General features: G+C 50.7%; 2 protein-coding genes across 2 annotated transcripts in view; one reads left to right on the top strand and one right to left on the bottom strand.

The window, feature by feature from the left end:
* The window catches only part of Macrod1 (mono-ADP ribosylhydrolase 1), an 899,697-nt gene that overhangs the window by 715,593 nt on the left and 165,639 nt on the right, over positions 1-18,465 (bottom strand). The window lies entirely within an intron of this gene.
* On the top strand, positions 1,085-17,048 carry Naa40 (N-alpha-acetyltransferase 40, NatD catalytic subunit). The gene is made up of 8 exons (XM_051146058.1): positions 1,085-1,341; positions 7,209-7,304; positions 8,240-8,292; positions 13,391-13,486; positions 13,570-13,728; positions 13,868-13,951; positions 15,070-15,147; positions 15,406-17,048. The coding sequence occupies exons 1-8, from the start codon at positions 1,222-1,224 to the stop codon at positions 15,545-15,547; spliced, it is 828 nt and encodes a 275-aa protein (XP_051002015.1). The 5' UTR covers positions 1,085-1,221; the 3' UTR covers positions 15,548-17,048.

The raw sequence follows: 18,465 nt of genomic DNA, 5'->3' as shown, positions 1-18,465 counted from the left end.
GTGGGGTACAGGGAGAGCAACCATTGGTCTTAACTGCTGAGCCATGTCTTCAGTCCCTTCCTTCTCTCTCTCTCATCTCTTTTCCCAAGCTAAACAAAACAAAAATCATAAGAAGGCCAAGACTCTGATTCGAGCCTCCCACCCCAGATTGCAGGGTTTGCAAGCTGCTCCATCTCCCCAGGTGATTCCCACGCCAGCCACGGGTCACGTGTAGGTCACACTCCCCAGGTGTCTGCCCAAACTGAAATGAACATGACCCAGAACACCTGAGGTCTTATTTTATTTTATTTTATTTATTTATTTATTTTTTTTTTTGGTTTTTCGAGACAGGGTTTCTCTGTGTAGCCTTGGTCATCCTGGACTCACTTTGTAGACCAGGCTGGCCTCGAACTCACAGCGATCCGCCTGCCTCTGCCTCCCGAGTGCTGGGATTAAAGGCATGCGCCACCACGCCCGGCCCCTGAGGTCTTATTTTAAACAGCAGCCCTTTAAAGAACTCTTACACAGTACCTACAAGCCTATTTCCTCTCTAAATAGAGACGTTTAGGACTCCAGCAACCTCTGTGTCCTCCGGGTTGGAGAACAGTGTAGGCGCACATTAATGCGGTATGAACGAATGTTGAGCAGGAGGAATGAGAATAAGAGGACTAGTTAGAAAAGGCATGCCGGGCTGGAAAGATGGCTTGGTGGTAAAGAGCACTGTCTGCTCTTCCGAAGGACCTGGGTTCATTTCCCAGCACCCATATGGCAGCTCATAACTGTCTGTAATTCCACTTCCAATGGATCGGACACCCTCAGACCAATGCATATAAAATAAAATAAATTATTAAAAAAAGAGAGAGAGAAAGAAAAAGAAAAGCCTGCTAAGTAAGGGTCAGCTTCTGGAAGGCCGGACCGCTTCCAGAGACTTGGCTGTGCCTGCCCGCGCCACCGCCCACCAACCGGCTGCAAGGCGCGCTGATCCAGGCTTGCGCGCGCCCTCCCGCTCCGCGTGGTCGTTGCCATAGCTACAGACGCGGACTGTCGAGGGGGCGGAGCCAGCGCGTGTACGTCATTCCTAGCGCGACGCTCCGCAGGGCCTCCCGCCTTTCTGTTCTCAGGCCCTCCGCGCGCACCGCAACCGTTCCACCTGCGCGCCTTCGCGCTCGCCGCCCACCCCCCCGCGTCCGGTTCTGCGCCGGCGCGGGGCCCGCTAGGACGCGCGGGGGATTTGTGAGGCGCATGCGTGGTGCGCGGCCCGCCGCTCCGCTGTCGCTCGGGCACCGCCGTTGCCGCCTCCCTACCGGCAAGTGCGAGAAAGGGGAGCCGAGGGTCGTCGCCGCCGCCGCCACCACCATGGGGGTAAGTGAGGCTGGAGAAGTAATGGGAAGTCCACAGCTGCCCATCATCCTCCACGTCCTCATTGTTTCTTGAACCCCCCTCACGTGACCCTGACCCCCTTCAGCCTCACGTGACCCCGGGCCCCCATTTGACCAGAGTCCTCCTCGTTGTAAGGATGCCCGCGTTGAGCCTAGCCCAAAAATCCTCTGGGAGCCTCCTTTTCCCTCCCCTCCACACACCCCGCTCCCCTCGTGTCCCTTCCTCCCTTTCTGATCCCCCAAGTGGACCTCCCCACTCCGGAACCCCTTACTGCATCCCTGAGGTTAGCCCCTTGCTCCTTGAGGTCACCCATTTCGCTGTCACAGTCCCAAGCAGTTTCCTGCAACCCGAACTTGTAGGGAACTGAGGCCGAGAGGCAAGAAGGCGCGCGGCCAAGGTCACACTGACAACGGCTTGGGCACTGGACCTCATCATCCCGCGTCTGCAGAGTCCCAATGGAATCTGCTTCCCGCCGCTCAAGCCTGAGCCGGGTTCCCCTACACTTTGGAACGGTCCCCCTCAGCTCCCTCCCGCTTCTCATAAAACATAGTCTTCCTTTCCACAGGCACGCCGGTTCGTCCCCTGGTTGCAGTAAAGTGCATCTTAGAAGTTGGGTTGGTTTTTAGTCGTGTCACGGCAGGTGGCTTGCAAGGGAGGAGGGGTTGGAGGTGTACAGATGGGCAGGGAGGATGAAACCATTGGGGATGGCCCCAGCCTGGATAAATAGTAACCACCTGTTAGGTACTGACCCCAAGAATTTGCACGGCAGAGTTGGGCAAAAGCAGCTTCTTGTTTTTGAGTTCACCCTCCTAAAAATGTAACTAGCCCTCCCTGGGCCTGGCTTCTTAGGGTTCCGATGGAATTAGCAAGAGCGGTAGGGAGTCACGACTTTGGGAGTAGATGGGCCCCAGTGGCAGCACCCATCTTCAAAGGCTAGCAGCATGACACCCTGCCAGTGATGTGGCCTTTTTTTATTTTATTCTCACCTGTGTGATGCTCGTGGCCTCCCTCTTAGGATAGTGGTAAAGATAAATAGCCCACTGGATGCCTCTAAGCGGTAGCTGCTGTTTTGCTTGTATTCTCAGCCTCACTTTAGTGACCTAAAATAGATTAATGCTATTTTTATCCCATTGGGCTTGTCCTTACTGTCACTAACCTAGATTTTCTTTCTTTCTTTCTTTTTTTTTTTTTTTTTTTAATCTCAAAAAACAAATCAGCTTATCAGACAAAAATAGTCTAGCCTGTGTCAAAACACTTTTTGGGAATCCATGTCAAAACAAACCCTAGGGGGCTTGGGGATATACAGCTTTGTAGTAGAGTGTGTGCCTAAGGAATGTGAGGCCTCGAGTTTAATATCCAGCATTAACATAAAAACAAAACAAAAAACCCAGTAAACCTTCTGTAGCATTTGTCATAGTCCAAGCAGTAATTTTTACTACTGTTTACCTAAAATAAAGAAAATTGGAAGGGCGGGGCATGGTGGTGCACGCCTTTAATCCCAGCACTCAGGAGGCAGAGGCAGGCGGATTGCTGTGAGTTTGAGGCCAGCCTGGTCTACAAAGTGAGCCCAGGACAGCCAAGACTACACAGAGAAACCCTGTCTCGAAAAACAAAAAAACAAACAAACAAAAAAAAGACAGAAAGAAAATTGGAGCAGGTGTGGTGGCGCCTTTAATCCCAGCACTCGGGAGGCAGAGTCAGGCAGATCTCTGTGAATTCGAGGCCAGCTTGATCTACAGAGCAAGCCCAGGACAGCCAAGGCTACACAGAGAAACTGTTTTAAAAAGCCAAAAAATGAAAGAAAATCGAGTTTAGAGACCTTGGCATATTTAACATGGATTTTAGTGAGGGAGCCCAGGCCCCACCTGCTACTGAAGCTAAGTGAAATCCTAGTTTCTGGTGCTGCGATGAGCTGTTGCAGACTAAGCCCTCAAGAAGGGTAACAAGCCTCAGGCTCTGTCCTTCCTCATCGGTGGCACTGATTTCAGGGGCCCACATACACTGCAGATTTTGCTTCTTTTGAGTCTCAGCCTGTTGCTCATGCTGTGGAGACTTTGCTCACAAGAGCTCCCTTCAGAGTGTCTACTGGCCTAAAACTCAGGACAGCAGCACAGGCTTGAATTACCTTCACTGGGTCAGATCTGGAATCTTGTTACTCTCATTAGGCCCGCCCGCATGCCCCCCTGCGTGGGTTGTAATTCCTAGTAGTTCCCGTAGCAAGTACCTGCTGCTCTACCTCAGGCTGATTGTGGCGCCAGGTAGAACACCTCTCTCTACCTCTAGAAGTTAGCGCTCTCTCCCATTGCCAAAACCAGCTGAATGGAGGCATTGACACTGAAATCTAAGTGATGTCAGATCTCTTCTGGAAGCAACCACTTGAGTGGCTTTTGTTTTCTTCTCTTTGTGAAGTCCTGGACCTAAGGTTCTAAGAATAGTAAAGGGAGATCAGATCCGCATCTACGCGGTGAAAGCGGTATTTACATAGCATCAAAATGAGCCACATGCATGTCATGGGAGAGACGTGTGCTTCAAGGTGTAAGCCTGAATTTGAATGTGTGGGCCTCCTGTGTATGGGTGCAGGATGGGAATGCAGGCACTGCTAAGTAAAGTAGATGCACTTCTGTCTGCTGGCTCTGTGACTTGAGGTGGTCGCTCCTTGCAGGCCTCTTCTCCCAGCTGAGCTGCCTAACACATCCTCTTGAGAGGAGCAGTGGTGGAGGGCTCGGGGTACAGCTGTTCTGAGGAGTGCTGCCTAGTGTGCAGGAGGCGCTGGCTTTGATCCCTAGCACCGCATAAGCTGAGTGAAGTGATGCAAGCCTGTCATCCTAGCACTCAGGAAGTAGAGGCAGGGGCTGCAGAAGTTCAAGGTCATCCTTAGCAAGGTAGCAAGTTAAGAACCAACCTGAGCTAAAGACTTTGGGTCCCTGTCTCCACCCACCAAGAATGCACTGGCAGAGTGTCTGACACTAGTGGGTTCCTGTAAATGGAGACCATGTCTAAAGCTGGAGATGTGGCTCAGTGTAACAGTTCTTTGCCATGAATAAGGTTCGGTCCTAGCACAGGTGCAGCCAAAAAGAATTTATGTCTGGTGCATAGCACTGTTTTCTCTACAGAACAGCCCTCTGACTGTTGGTGTCGGAATTATTAGCTCCATTCTGTGGTTGAGGAAACTGAGGTTCTGACAAGTTGAGTAACTTGCCAAAAGGGTTTTAAGTAACAGGCCTAAAGTCACAGCTATTAAGTGAAAGAGCTGAGAATCAAATCCAGGTCTCTTGACTCAAAAGCCCACACTCTTTTTATTATATAAAGCTCCCCTGGGAAAGACACTTAACCACAATGAGCTTTACTGTTCACTGTGCTTATTTCCCATTTTAATTAGGCAAGTTTTCCCGCGTCCCTGCAGGCCAGCCTTACCTCCACCAGGCTTCAGTGAAGCTAATTGGAACAGTGGGAGACCACTCTAACTCGTGTTTGCTGGGGTTGCCGGAGAGCCCCTGCCTGTGTGGCACAGCCTGCCTCCACCCCTCACTCTGTGCTGGCGGCCAAGTGGTTTTATTATCTCAGTCTCCTTGGGCCTCATTTTGAGGGTTGCCCTGTTTTCCTGTCAGCCTTTGTAAGTCTCAGAAATGACTTTCCTGTGTTCAGAAGTGAGATGCTGTGGAAGGAACCCAGGTTTTCTGCTTTTGGGGTCCTGGGAATCACCCTGGCCTTCCAGCCCCTTTCTCTTGCCCCACACTATGTTATGGGGCAGACAGTGTTGGCTTGGCAGGGTGGAGAAGGGAGCTTGCATCTGTGAGGCGTTCAAATGGTTGTGTGGGGTGGCAGGTAGAAAGCTCATGTTCCTGCTGCTCCATTGCGATGCTCTGGAGGCTTCCATGTACTGTTTCCCTTTTCCCTGCCTTGGCCTAGGCCTGGAGGGAGTAGATGGGGTGACACTGTTGGATACTGGTTCCCAGGTAGATGGGCACCAAAAAATGAGTTGCTGAGTGGTTGTCTGAGAGCGTTGAGGCCCCAGCTTTATCTCTGCAGGATGTGAGAATGTCCTTGCTGACTGAGTTGCTTCTGCCCCTGGGAGACAGGTGGCCCACTGTGCTACCTCTGCATCTGTGGCCTGCTGTGCTACCTCTGCATCTGTGGCCTGGCCCTTCAGGTTGTCTCCATTTTGCCACTTACTGCCTAGGGAACTAACTGTACATGAGTCAGGTTCCCTCAAGTCTCAGGTCCTTAGTGTATAAAGGTAAGTGATGGTGCCTACCTGAGCCTTGAATCATGGGTTTCTGTGAACGTGCTTTGTTAACCAGTTTCAGTGTCGTGCCGAAGCCCAGCTCCCCAGGAGAGAAATGAATGCTGGAAAGCCCGTGTGGTAGAGGGGCTGCTTCTGTTCCCAGTCAACCTTGGTGAAGACAGCCTCTGGCTGGGGGCTAAGTCACTGGGCTGGTGTCCACAAGGCCCTGGTGCCATCCCCAGCACTACAAAGACAAAAACCTGCTCTAGTCTCTATATGTGCCTTTCTCAGAGGAGGTGAGACAGGAGAGCTAGCCTGGCTCCTGGCACAGTGCTTGGCAGGAGTCTGGTGCTGGCATTTTGTCTGTCAAAAGAACCCTGTGAGTTGTGTGTGTCTAATTCTCTTGCCTTCTGCTTGCCGAAGCAGGAGCCAAGCGGCGTGGCTCTTTAGAACATCCAGGTTGGAGTTATGCTTTAGCTGTTGTACAGCTGCTTCCCACCTAGTGTGGACGTGGGCTGTTCGGTGCCCTGTCCTAGGGCCAGGCAGTGCCACAGTCACATTGGCATTGGTTTGTTTGACTTCTCTCCAGTGAGCTGCAGGAGATGTGGGGCTGGAGTCAGGAGACCTGGGCTGTCTCGTCGTCCCTGGGAGGGTGAACAAGAGCTGCCATTGAGCACCTTTCTGTAGCTCTAGTGATAACAGCCCAGCCAGGTATTGGAAGTCTTGCTTAGGTCATGAGGCTCTTTTGCTCTAGGACCTGCCAGGGAAAGAGTAGAAGGTGCCTTGATGAGAAGCTGGGCTGTGGCTCTCACCTGTATTCCTAGCACTTGGGAGGTTGACGCAGGACAGTCACTGTTGAGTTGGAGGCCTGCCTGAGCTACATACAGTAGGACACCACCCTCTTCCCCTGCCCCCCCCCCAAAAAAAAAGAAGGGGAGAGGGGTTTTGAGAGAGCCCGTGTTAGCCTTCAAATGGGTAATGATGGTCTGGTCAGGGTGCAGGTAGGGACAGCTTGCTTTTGCCTGATCCTGCTGTCATGCCTCTGCAACTTGGTCTTGCTGACCATGTGGCACCTCTGCCCTGAGGTGAACCCATGAGGCCCTCAGTCCACCCTTGTCATTAACAGGTGCATGGTGTGCCTGCCACTTGGTCTTGGCTGGGCAGAGCTTCTGGGAGTTGCTCTGTACTGTGTCTTGAAGCCAGTGTGCCCTGGCCCTCATATGAAAATGATCCTGCTTCCACTGGGCTGTGTCTCACAGTTAAAAGACACTCTGAAGGAACAGTGGTCTGGGGCCACCTCAGATCCTAGAAAGTTCTGCTAAATGTTCCTGAAAGTGGGCGTTTCCTTCTTGGCTGAAGCAGCCAAGTGACTATGCATCACCTCTGGGCTAACAGGCCACATCGTGGTCAGCACTCCCCAGCATCACACAGCTGGACCAGTGCTCTTCCTGGAAGGAAGCTGGGAGGTCTGGTGGTTCCTGCTTCCCCTCCTCCACCTCAGGACCCTGAGGGAACAGTGTCTCTGGCAGGCCCACACATCCAGCTGTCCTGGTGCACAGCCCCTTGGGTTCCTCTGAAGGAGTTGGCCGCAGCCCTCGCAGTGGTGGTGTTTTCCTTATTGCAGAGAAAGTCGAGCAAGGCCAAAGAGAAGAAGCAGAGGCGACTGGAGGAGAGAGCGGCCATGGATGCTGTCTGTGCCAAAGTGGATGCTGCCAACAGGGTGACTCCTTTCAGTTTCTACCTCAACTTTAGCTTGATTTTTTAAATTTGACTTCTTGGCGCCACCCAGTGGCATCTGTGACACTGTCCACACAGGCCCGTGCCCATGAGGGCTTGGCTGGAGAGGTCCATAGTTGGCTCAGGTGTTGAGGGAAGTGTGGAAAGCATACAGGTTTTCCCAATGTGAGATGTGAAACATGGGGAGATTTTTGTGGGTGAGGAAACCTTCCTCATGAAACAGACACATGGTTTCTTAACCCTTCCTTCTGTCAGTGGTTACTGGCTGCCCCTAGTGTAAGCTCTGCTTTACCTAAGACTTTAACAGCCTGGTCCCTGGGACTGTAGTCAGAGGAGCAACAGTAGCTGTAAATCAGCTCTGGGGGTCCTGGGAGCTTTCAGGCCAAGCCTGAGAGTTTGGCCTCAGTAGCCTTCCTACTGTATTTTACCCCCCCCCCCCCCCCGCCAATTATGGGTATGGGGGGAGTGCACATGAGTGTGGGTATCCATGGCAGGAGTCGGGGTGGTGCTGAGACTTTTAAGTCCCCTAGAGCTGGTGTTACTAGAATTTGCAAGGTGTCCTATATGGGTGCTGAGAAATGAACTCAAGCCCTCTGGAAGTGCAGTAAGCACTTTTATCTCGCCTAAGCCATCTTTCTAGCCCATTAGGGGTTTTTTGTTTTGTTTTGTTTTTTGTCAATTTCCATCTTGATAAATGGCTGTGCCTCTGAAAGGTTGCCCTTGGAGATGATGCTTTTTCATCTGGGGTGATGGTCAGTTTGTAGTTAGTTGCCAGTCTTGTCCCTGGAGTACTCAAGCAGATCAGCCACCTCTTTCCTGTTAGCCACAGGCCAGTGGTGTCTGCTACCCATAAAGCTGACATCATGGCTATATACCTCCTTACCGGTGTCTTCCTTCATCTGTGTCCGTTCTCCACAGCTTGGAGACCCTCTGGAGGCCTTCCCAGTCTTCAAGAAGTACGACCGCAATGGGTGAGTCGCACTTAGCAGTACTAGTATGTCACCTGGCCGTTCTTGGAAGTTCACTCCTCCAGAGCAGTCTTGCACGGTTTCCTCAATTATGAAAAAGCAATAAAGCCGGGTGTGCTGGCTCACGCCTTTAATCCCAACACTCAGGAGGCAGAGGCAGGCGGATCACTGAGAGTTCAAGGCCAGCCTGGTCTAAATGTGAGAGTCTAGGTCAGCCAAGGCTACACAGAGAAACCCTGTCTCAAAAAACCAAAAAGAAAAAGAAAAGAAAAAAAAGCAACAAATAGCTGTTACCTCTGTTGATGTGGTCTCCCGGCTATGATCCAGGATTGGTGGTATCCAGAGATTGTGTGTAATGGAGGTCGTTAATGGAGGTAGCGTGAGTGAGGACTGTTAGCCCTTTAAGACTTATATCTTTGTTCAATGAAACTTGGAAACTCATCGGAGAGTTGGAATGAGGTTCCTGAGTTCATTGAGTCTCCCTCTCATCTGGGAGCTTTAATTCCCAACTCGGTGCTTTTTCCTTGAGTGTGCAGTGTATGTGCTGCCAGTGTTTAATATTGGTTCAGTTACATAATCTGTCTTGTAATCAGAAATGACCCTAAAAATTTTAGTGGGCCAGCAGTGGTGGCACACGCCTTTAGTTCCAGCACTCAGGAGGCAGAGGCAGGCCTTGAGTTCAAGGACAGCCTGGTCTACAGAGCAAGTTCTCAGACAGCCAGGGCTACACAGAGAAACCCTGTCTTGAAAAAGCAAAGCAAGGGCTGGAGAGATGGCTCAGAGATTAAGAGTGCTGCCTGCTCTTCCAAAAGTCCAGAGTTCAATTCCCAGCAACCACATGGTGGTTCACAGCCATCTATAATGAGATCTGGTGCCCTCTTCTGGCCTGCAGGTGTACGTGCAGGCAGAGTGTTGTACACATAATACATACATACATACATCTTAAAACCAAACAAAAAACGTGGCTTAGAGAGAAAAAAGGATCATGAGTTTGAAACCAGCTTAGGCTACATAGTAAGACACTGTCTTCAAAACAAAGAGCAAAAGAGAAGAAAGAAAAAGAGAAAAAATTGGGGTCTAATGGTCCTTTCCTCAGAGTTAGGAGGGTTATGTCCAAAGTTCTGGTCCATGGAGCCTGCTGACAGTAACAATGGCTTTTGTGACTGCTGGCCCAGCTGGCATTTGGGTCTGGGTTGCAGGCCCTTCCCCTCTGCCCTCCTGAGTGCTGTCTTGGTGCTGTGCTGCGTTGGCTCAGGGAGGCCGAGGTGAAGAGTGGCTGGCCTTTCATTATGGTCCCTGGAATAAGCCTCTCACACTCCTCAAACCTTGGGGTTTTTTTACCTGTCACGTAGGATGTTGCTAGAAACTTAGGAGGTGTGCGGAGGAGCTGAAGGCAAATACCCAGGTAGAAAATAAACAGTGTGTAGAGGGGCAGCTGTGTAAATTCTTAGGCCTATGGCTTTTCTTAGCTATGTGGCAATCATGGAGGCAGTTCACTCACTTTACATCTTCCCATCTGGGATCTGACATGACAGGTTCTGTAGCAACTGTGTCACTCAGTTTCTGGGTGGTCGAGGCGTGGTTTAGAGATCTCAGCCCTTGGTTTTTCTTAGTGTTTTGTTTGTTTGTTTGGTTGGTTTTTCGAGATAGGGTTTCTCTTTGTAGTCTTGGCTGTCCTGGACTCGCTTTGTAGACCAGGCTGGCCTCGAACTCACAGCGATCTGCCTGCCTCTGCCTCCACCTCTGGAGTGCTGGGATTATAGGCGTGCGCCACCACACCTGGCTTGAGACAGGGTTTTTTCTTAGTTTTTTTTTTTTTTTTTTTTTTTTTAAGATTTATTTATTATACGGTGCTCGCTCTGCATGAACACCTGCACACGAGAAGACGACATCAGATCACGTTATAGATGGTTGTGAGCCACCACGTGGTTGCTGGGAATTGAACTCAGGACCTTTGGAAGAGCAGGTAGTGCTCCTAACCTCTGAGCCATCTCTCCAGCCCTTTCTTAGTGTTTTTATGTGCTGTGTTTCTGTTGACTTTCAAAACTCTGGACTGCTTTGCAGTTCATATAGTTCTGGTAGCTGTGACCCTCCTTCAGCATGCCGTGACAGCGCTTGAGAAGCTGAAGCAGAGGAGTTTCAATGAGTCTGAGGGTTGCACACTGATTCCAGGCCAGCCCAAGCTATGTGGAGCCCCTCTCTTATAAAACCAAAGATAAGCCAGGCAGTGGCACACGCCTTTAATCCCAGCACTCGGGAGGCAGAGGCAGGCGGATTGCTGTTGAGTTCGAGGCCAGCCTGGTTTACAAAGAGAGCCCAGGGCTACACAGAGCAACCCTGTCTTGAAAAAAAACCAAACCAAGAAAACAAAGATAAAAAATGCAGATTAAGGGGACTGGAGAGATGGCTCAGAGGTTAAGGGCACTGACTGCTCTTCCAGAGGTCATGAGTTCAATTCCCAGCAACCACATGGTGGCTCACAACCATCTATAATGTGATCTGATGCCCTCCTCTGGCCTGCAGATGTACATGCAGGCAAAGCATTGTATACATAATAAATAAATGTTTTTTTATTTTTATTTTTTATTTTTTTTTTTATTTTTTTTTTGGTTTTTCGAGACAGGGTCTCTCTGTGTAGCCTTGGCCATCCTGGACTCACTTTGTAGACCAGGCTGGCCTCGAACTCACAGCAATCCGCCTGCCTCTGCCTCCCGAGTGCTGGGATTAAAGGCGTGCGCCACCACGCCCGGCCTAATAAATGTTTTTTTAAAAATGCAGATTAATGTAAGCTGGCTTCTGGGTCTTCTCTAGCAAACAGGTACAGTGCTGAGTTTGTGTGGCTCTTACATGGTTGGCACTTGTGAAGAAAGGCTCTTCCAGGGCAGGAGGTTAAGGTCTTGCCAGACAGTAGAGATGACAGTGGATTCCAGTGGGGACTTCTATTGTGAAGATTGTGTCACAGACTTCTGAAAGATTTTGCTGTGGGAGTTCGTTTAGTTTTGGTTTTGGTTTTTGGTTTTGTTTTTGGCTTTTCGAGACAGAGTTTCTCTGTGTAGCCTGGCTGTCCAAGACTCACTTTGTAGACCAGGCTGGCCTCAAACTCAAAGTGATCCGCCTGCCTCTGCCTCCCGAGTGCTGGGATTAAAGGCGTGTGCCGCCATATCCAGCGCTGTGGGAATTCTTTGAGGCTTAATTTTAGACAGGTGTGTCTGTCATCTTAGTGCTTGGGAGCCTGAAGCAGAAGGCTCTCGTGAGTTTTAGAGTTAGTCTGAGGTACATAGTAATACTGCGTTTAAACAAAAGCAAAAACAGGATAGTCAGGGAAAGGGGCAGATTAATGCCCCAACACACACACACACACACACACACACACACACACACACACACACACACACACAGTTTTTCTGTGTAGCTCTGGCTGTCCTAGACTTGGTTTGTATACCAGGCTGGCCTTGAACTCACATCAATCCGTCTGCCTCTGCTTCTCTGAGTGCTGGGATCAAAGGCATGCACCCAGCTTATGGTGCATGCCTTTAATCCCAATATTCAGGGGACAAAGGCAGTGGGATCTCTTGGGTTCGAAGCCAGCCTGGTCTACATAGTGACTTCAAGGACAGCCAGGGCCACATAGATCCTGTTCCCAAACAAGAAAGCAAAAAGTCTGATGGGGTGGTTCCGAAGCTAAGTGCTTGCCACATAACCCTGATGACCTGAGTTTGAGCACCAGATATCCCATGGTAGAAGAAGAAAACCTGTTTCTTGGAATTGTCCTCTGACCTCTATATGGGTCTTCACTCATACACACACACACACACACACACACACACACACTTTCTGGTTTTCAAGACAGGGTCTCGTTGTATAGACTATATAATCTTGGTTGGCTTGGAACTAGCTTGCTATGATTTTACAGACCAAGCTGACTTCGAACTACAGATATCTGTCTGCCTCTGTCTCCTGAATGCTGGGATTAAAGGTGTGCCCCACCACACTCAATGTGAAATAATTTTTAAAAATATATGTTTGCTTCATGTGGTGGTGCACGCCTTTGATCCCAGCACTGGGAGGCAGAGCCATAGCCAGGCGGATCGCTGTGAGTTTGAGCCCAGCCTGGTCTACAGAGTGAGTCCAGGACAGCCAAGGCTACACAGAGACACCCTATCTCAGAAAACCAAAACAAAACCAAATAAATATTTGTTTCATTTTAAATTGTATGTGGGTGTGTGCACATGAGTGCAGCATGTGTGTCCATGGGTGTCATCTCTAGAGCTCCAATTATAGGCCACCATGAGTGGCCTGATGTGGGTACTGGGGTCCTAACTCAGGTCCCTGGAAGAGTACCAAGTGATCTTCTTAATTGCTGAGCCAGTCATTACTCCAGCCCCCTTCCCCAATTTGTTTGTTTTGTTTAAAGCTTGAGTCTTTCCAACTAGTTCCTCTCAATTTCCTTGGAAAGGGGGGGTCTATGCATAGAGTAATGGTTTGGACTCTGTTCCACCTGTGTAGCCAGGTGGAACACTGTGGGTGTCGTGAGGGAGAAGAGGCACATGGGACCAGGCTACGGAGGGGTACTGACTTTCAGTCTTGTGGACAGGTCCAGGCCACCCAGGTGCTTGTACAATGAAGGTAGATGAGAGGCCTGGTGCTCTTACGAGCCCAGGAGCAGGACAGGTGCCTTTGGTAATACAGTATTAGGTATGCTATTAGAAACCCAGGGACCAGCAGCTGTGAGAGAGCAGGAAGGTGGCCAAGAACGAACAGTTGACAGAATGAGTCTGATCAAAACAGCCCAGGTAGCTGGACGCATGCTTGTAATCCCAACACTAGGGGAGGTAGAGGCAGGCAGATCTCTGTGAATTCAAGGCCAGCCTGGGGGTCTAGACAGAGAAATTCTGCTTTGGGAAAAAAAAACAAAAAAAGAAAAAACAAAAAGACCAGGTAGTAGGATGGTGGCCATGTGATGACAGTTAATCCTAGGCCTGGAAAGCTTGGCTTTTCCTTAGGGTACCTGAGACTAGCATGCGTCCCTGACATGTTCAGGGAGGAGTAGCAATGTCCTGGTGAGAGCCCCAAGCCTGACGCCTCCCTGTCCCCTCCTCAGGTTGAATGTCTCCATTGAATGTAAGCGAGTGTCTGGATTGGAGCCAGCCACTGTGGACTGGGCCTTCGACCTGACTAAAACCAATATGCAGACAATGTAAGCATGGCCCTACCAAGGGCAGCCCTGTACCCCAGTGGCTTTCATCCAAGGCCCCTGTCCTGATTGCCCCAACTCCCCAGGTATGAGCAAAGTGAGTGGGGCTGGAAGGACCGAGAAAAACGGGAGGAAATGACTGATGACCGAGCCTGGTACCTCATTGCTTGGGAAAACAGTTCCATCCCAGTTGCCTTTTCTCACTTCCGGTTTGATGTGGAGTGCGGGGATGAAGTCCTTTACTGGTAGGAACTGAGGCTTCATGTGGGATAGAGGGGGAGGAGACCAAGGGGCAGAGCCCATGGGCCTCTCAGCCTGAGAGCTGCCCGGGCTGCAGGCTCCTCCTGGGGGCCTGGGCACTCACTCCTCTGCTTTCTTTGTTAGCTATGAGGTGCAGTTGGAAAGCAAGGTCCGGCGGAAAGGCCTAGGGAAGTTCCTCATTCAGATCCTGCAGCTCATGGCCAACAGGTAAGCACTGCTGCTCTGCTGGGTGGTAGAGCTGCACCAATGAGGCAGCTTCCTTGAAGGAGAAAGGCATCTAGACCCTGTCAGGAAGATGACCCTGCTTTGCTATGGCTCCAAGCTAGAGGGCAAGTGAGACAAATCCCTGAGGAGGGAGTCAGTGCCAAGGTGCCCACAACTTCTGCAGGTTGGAGGAGAGACTAGAGGACTCCTTTTGAGGCAGCATGGAAGTAGGAGAAAGGGGGGTCCCGACCTTCATCTCTGTTCACTCTTTTTTCTTTTTTCTTTTTTCTTTTTTGGCTTTTCAAGACAGGGTTTCTCTGTGTAGCCCTGGCTATCCTGGAACTCACTTGGTAGACCAGGCTGTCCTCCAACTCACAGAGATCCACCTGCATCTGCCTCTCGAGTGCTGGGATTAAAGGTGTGTGTCACCTTGTTAACTTTTTTGTTTACTTTTTTTTTCTAAGACAGAGATTCTCTGTGTAGCCCTGGCTGTCCTGGACTCACCTTGTAGACCAGGCTGGCCTTGAACTCACAGAGATCTGCCTGCCTCTGCCTCCCAAGTGCTGGGATTAAAGGCATGCACCACCACCACCCGGGTCTATTGATATATTTTTGCTTCTTGAGGCAGGGTCTTACTCTAGCCCTGGGTGATCTTATAGACATGAGAAACTGTGTCCAACTTGCTTTTTATTTTTGAGGTGTTTTTTGTTGTTTTCTTTGGTTTTGTTTTGTTTTGAGTATATGGGCGTTTCCCACGCGTGTGTATCTATGTACTATGTTGTGCTTGGTGTTTTCGGAGACCTGAAGAGGTGTCAGATTCCTTGGAACTAGGGTTACAGAGGCCTGCGCACCATCATGTCAGTGTTAGTGTTCTTGAGCCCTGAACCCCGAGACTTGTCTCCAAACCGCGCACGCGCATGTGTGTGTGTGTGTGCATGCGCCATGTGACTGTAGTGCCTGCAGAGGCCAGAAGGATGGTGGGAAGCCTAGATGGTGAGTTACTCTACAACTAGGAGCTGAGCTCTCATCCTCTGGAAGAGCAGAGGGGTTCTGTAGTGCTGAGCTATCCATCTAGCTCCCTGACTGTGTTTCCATAAGGTGCTCACTCTGCTTTCTTCCAGCACACAGATGAAGAAGGTGATGCTAACTGTATTTAAACACAATCATGGCGCCTATCAGTTCTTCCGAGAGGCACTGCAGTAAGGAGCGAGGCTCTGGTGTGGTCCTTCTGGGTGGTTGGGCTCCTCCCTCTGCTGGTTCCCAGGTGCCTGCTTGTCCGTATCCTGGTCCTGGTCAGTGTTCTGTGGGCATTGGGTTTGTGAGATGGTAGAGCAGTGCCCTCTGACTTAGTCCTTGTGCCTCATTCCAGAGGTCTCAGACCTGCTGGAACGTTCTTGGCTCAGAGAGTGAAGCATTCAGCTGCCAGTGGCTAAGCCTGTCTCTTGTCTGTCTTGCAGATTTGAAATCGATGACTCTTCCCCCAGCATGTCTGGCTGCTGTGGGGAGGACTGCTCCTATGAGATACTGAGCCGGAGGACCAAGTTTGGGGACAGTCAGCACTCTCACACAGGCGGGCACTGTGGGGGCTGTTGCCACTGAACTCCTAGAACCATTTGCAAGGGAAGTCACTCTCCTTAGGCCTGTCCTCACCCCTGGTCTTATGCCACTTGCCAAGTACCCTGGAGCTGTGGGCACCTTATCTCTGCATGAGCCAGGTGCACCTTAGAATACAGAACTTTGGGTAGCAGTACCCCCAGCTGCCTTTCCACCTCCCTCCTGGAGAAGCAGAGGTCCAGGGAGGGACACAGGAGAGAGGGTGCTGTGAGAAGGATGACAGATTCTCCACCAAGCCCATCCTCGCGCAGTGGCTGCCTACTTGTTTAGTTCTTGGGCCCCTAAAATGGAAGGCTCCCCACTTGTCTGCAGCTGGATTCCTCACAGTGCCCACACCATGCCCCATATGGACAAATGGAATGTTTTTACTCCCCTTTGTGAAAGACCTGGAGTCTGCTGGTCCCCAAAAAGGATTGGACACAAAACAGTCCTTGGACCAAGTGCTCTCCCAGAGACCATGTACCCTTGGTGCCAAGATGCAAGCTTGTGCTTATGGGGTGGCATCTCGGGACCAGCCGACTTGAGGAGGGAGACTCTCTCTCCATCACTGTCAGTAAGGCAGAGGAGACCAGAAGAGCGTCTCTTGTGTGCTTGCCTTAGGGATGCGGCATCTCTGGGCCTTTGGACTTTGCTGCATTTTCATGACCTTGACTCAGCTTTTTTACTCAAGAAAGAAACCGTGGTCCTGCTTGTTCTTACACCTCTCAACTTCCACCCAGATACCTCTGTTCGTAGTCTCTAGGAGAGTAACCAGGGAGCCCCGTCTTCCCCCAAAAGGACCCTTCCTTCCTGGTCTTGTTGATGCCGTTTCCTCCTATTCTTGGTGCTGATAGCTCTCTGAAGGTGGGGTACTCCCCTACTCCCCTCTCTGTCTGAGGAGTCTCAGCCAGCAGCAGGCCCTTTTGCCTGTTCCCCCAGCCCCATCCTTCACTGCCTCAATGAGGTACTCATACCACTGTCCTGGCACCACTGGGATGCGTCAGGAATGCCTTTCAGTGGCCCACTGCTGCTTTTCTGTCACTGGTGTCACCCTACAGTGTCAGGCTAGAGCCAGGTAAAGGCCTTCAAAGAGGATACAGGTTTAGAACGTGAACTGGTCCTGATCTCTGGGTCATGTTCTTCCAAGGAAGCAAACCAAACCCTCACCTAGGAAGACACACTTGCCACTTCCCCATTGGCACCCCTGAGTTCTGCCTTAGGAGGCAAGGCAGAGAGCGCGCCTTTGTGCAGTCGCTCCTGACCTCAGAGTCTGTTCCCCTCACTCCCTGCCTGACTCAGGCTGGCTGTCCTGGCAAGTCTCCCCAGGACAGTCACTTCTTACCCAGACTCTTGGCTTGTGCAGTAGCTGGGTCATAGAGGGTCCTTCTTGCCTGGTCTGCCCTCTGTTGGGCACCCTGTGCTGTCTTAGCCCTGCCAGCCTTGCCTTGGAGAAGGCCTCGCAGCTTTACACTGGACTAGCTCTACCTTTGTCTGGCCTGCTAGCTTCGGGGGCTAGCTATCCCTGGTGAGAGTGAAGCACCCAGAGGGGACTGGTAGGCGTCTTCCAAGAACCATGAAACAAGGCATGCTTGGAAGAGTTCCTCCCTGGCCCTTGTCTGTCTCAGATCATGAATTTCTGATACCTCCCACTTAGGGGTCCAAACAGAACCCCCAGTATAAACCCCACATGAGGTGAACTGAGTGTCTTGTCTCCAGTCATTGGATACCTGGCACCAGTACTCTCATGGTGCTCAGTGCCTGGCTGCTCCTCACCCTCTGTAGGCCACATCCCAAAGGGTCCTTCAGGATCTCTCACTGGACCAGGGGGATGGTGGCCAAAACCAGCTCCTGTGGTTGTTGAGCCTAGTGGTTTATCAGACATCCATCTTCCTCCACCACCCTCATGTTGATTTTGAGAAACAGCAGATCTAGCCTACTGTACCAGGCTCTCTTGTTTTTTGTTTCAGACGTGTTAAAATGGTTTTAAAGGTTTTTGTTCTGTTTTAGTGAACCTATCTCATTTTGGGTTATTTTTGTTGCTATTAATGTGTATAGTTCTTAAGCCTTTCTGGAGGGTTTTTTTGGGGGGTGGGAGGTGGTTTGTTTAAGAGGAAAATTGGAAGATAAATTTCTTGTTTTATATATTTTTTCCTAGCAGCTTGTTATCACTGGAACCAAGGGAGGGGTATCTCTCTTTGTATCAGTTTTATTTGTATGTCATTAATAAAAGACACTTTGTTCAGATGCTGGCATGGTGTCCAGATGCTGGGTGTCATGAGCAGTGGGTGTCAGGCATTAGCTTTGGGAGAACACATGGCTATGCTTGCCACACACCCTTCCTGCAAAGGAAGCCTTGGGCACGTGGAGCCCAAGTGCATGTGATGTGCCATGGCCCAGGAGTTGTGGGGTAAAGTCAGGGGTGGTCCTTTGCTGTCTGCTGGGTGTCCTGGGGCAGGCCCTGAGCACCAACACCAGACATGAACCCAGTGTCCTGTGTGAGCTGAAGGGTGAATTTTGTCCATGTATTTACTCTGTTGCTTAGACTATTCAGTGAGGATTCAGGTCTCTCAGAGGACAAAGACCCAAAGGAAAAGTAATCTATCCTGTCAGGCCCGACCACAAAGTTACAAGCTGTCCTCTGTAGCTTGACAATTACACAGCTTGTTCTCCAGGCTGCACTCCTGCCAGGCACAGGCTCAGAGAGACTGGAAGTGGTCCTGGGAATTGGTACAGAACTTCCTGTGGTCAGTGTGGTGGTAGGTGGGCCCTGGCGGATCTGGGGAAAGAAGAGGAATGTCTGTTCAGTGGGTGCCAGCTATGGCAAGTTGGGGCCTGTTCCCCAAATGGGAGCCCACCCAGGACATCACCATTACGGGCCTTGTCTTTGCATCCTGGAGGAAGGTATCGCAGCAGTGGCAAGGAGG

Source organism: Acomys russatus, chromosome 5 (genome assembly GCF_903995435.1).
Source record: "Acomys russatus chromosome 5, mAcoRus1.1, whole genome shotgun sequence".
Taxonomy (NCBI): Eukaryota; Metazoa; Chordata; class Mammalia; order Rodentia; family Muridae; genus Acomys; species Acomys russatus.
Note: the sequence above shows the minus strand (reverse complement) of the source record. Positions and strands in the feature narration are given on the sequence as shown.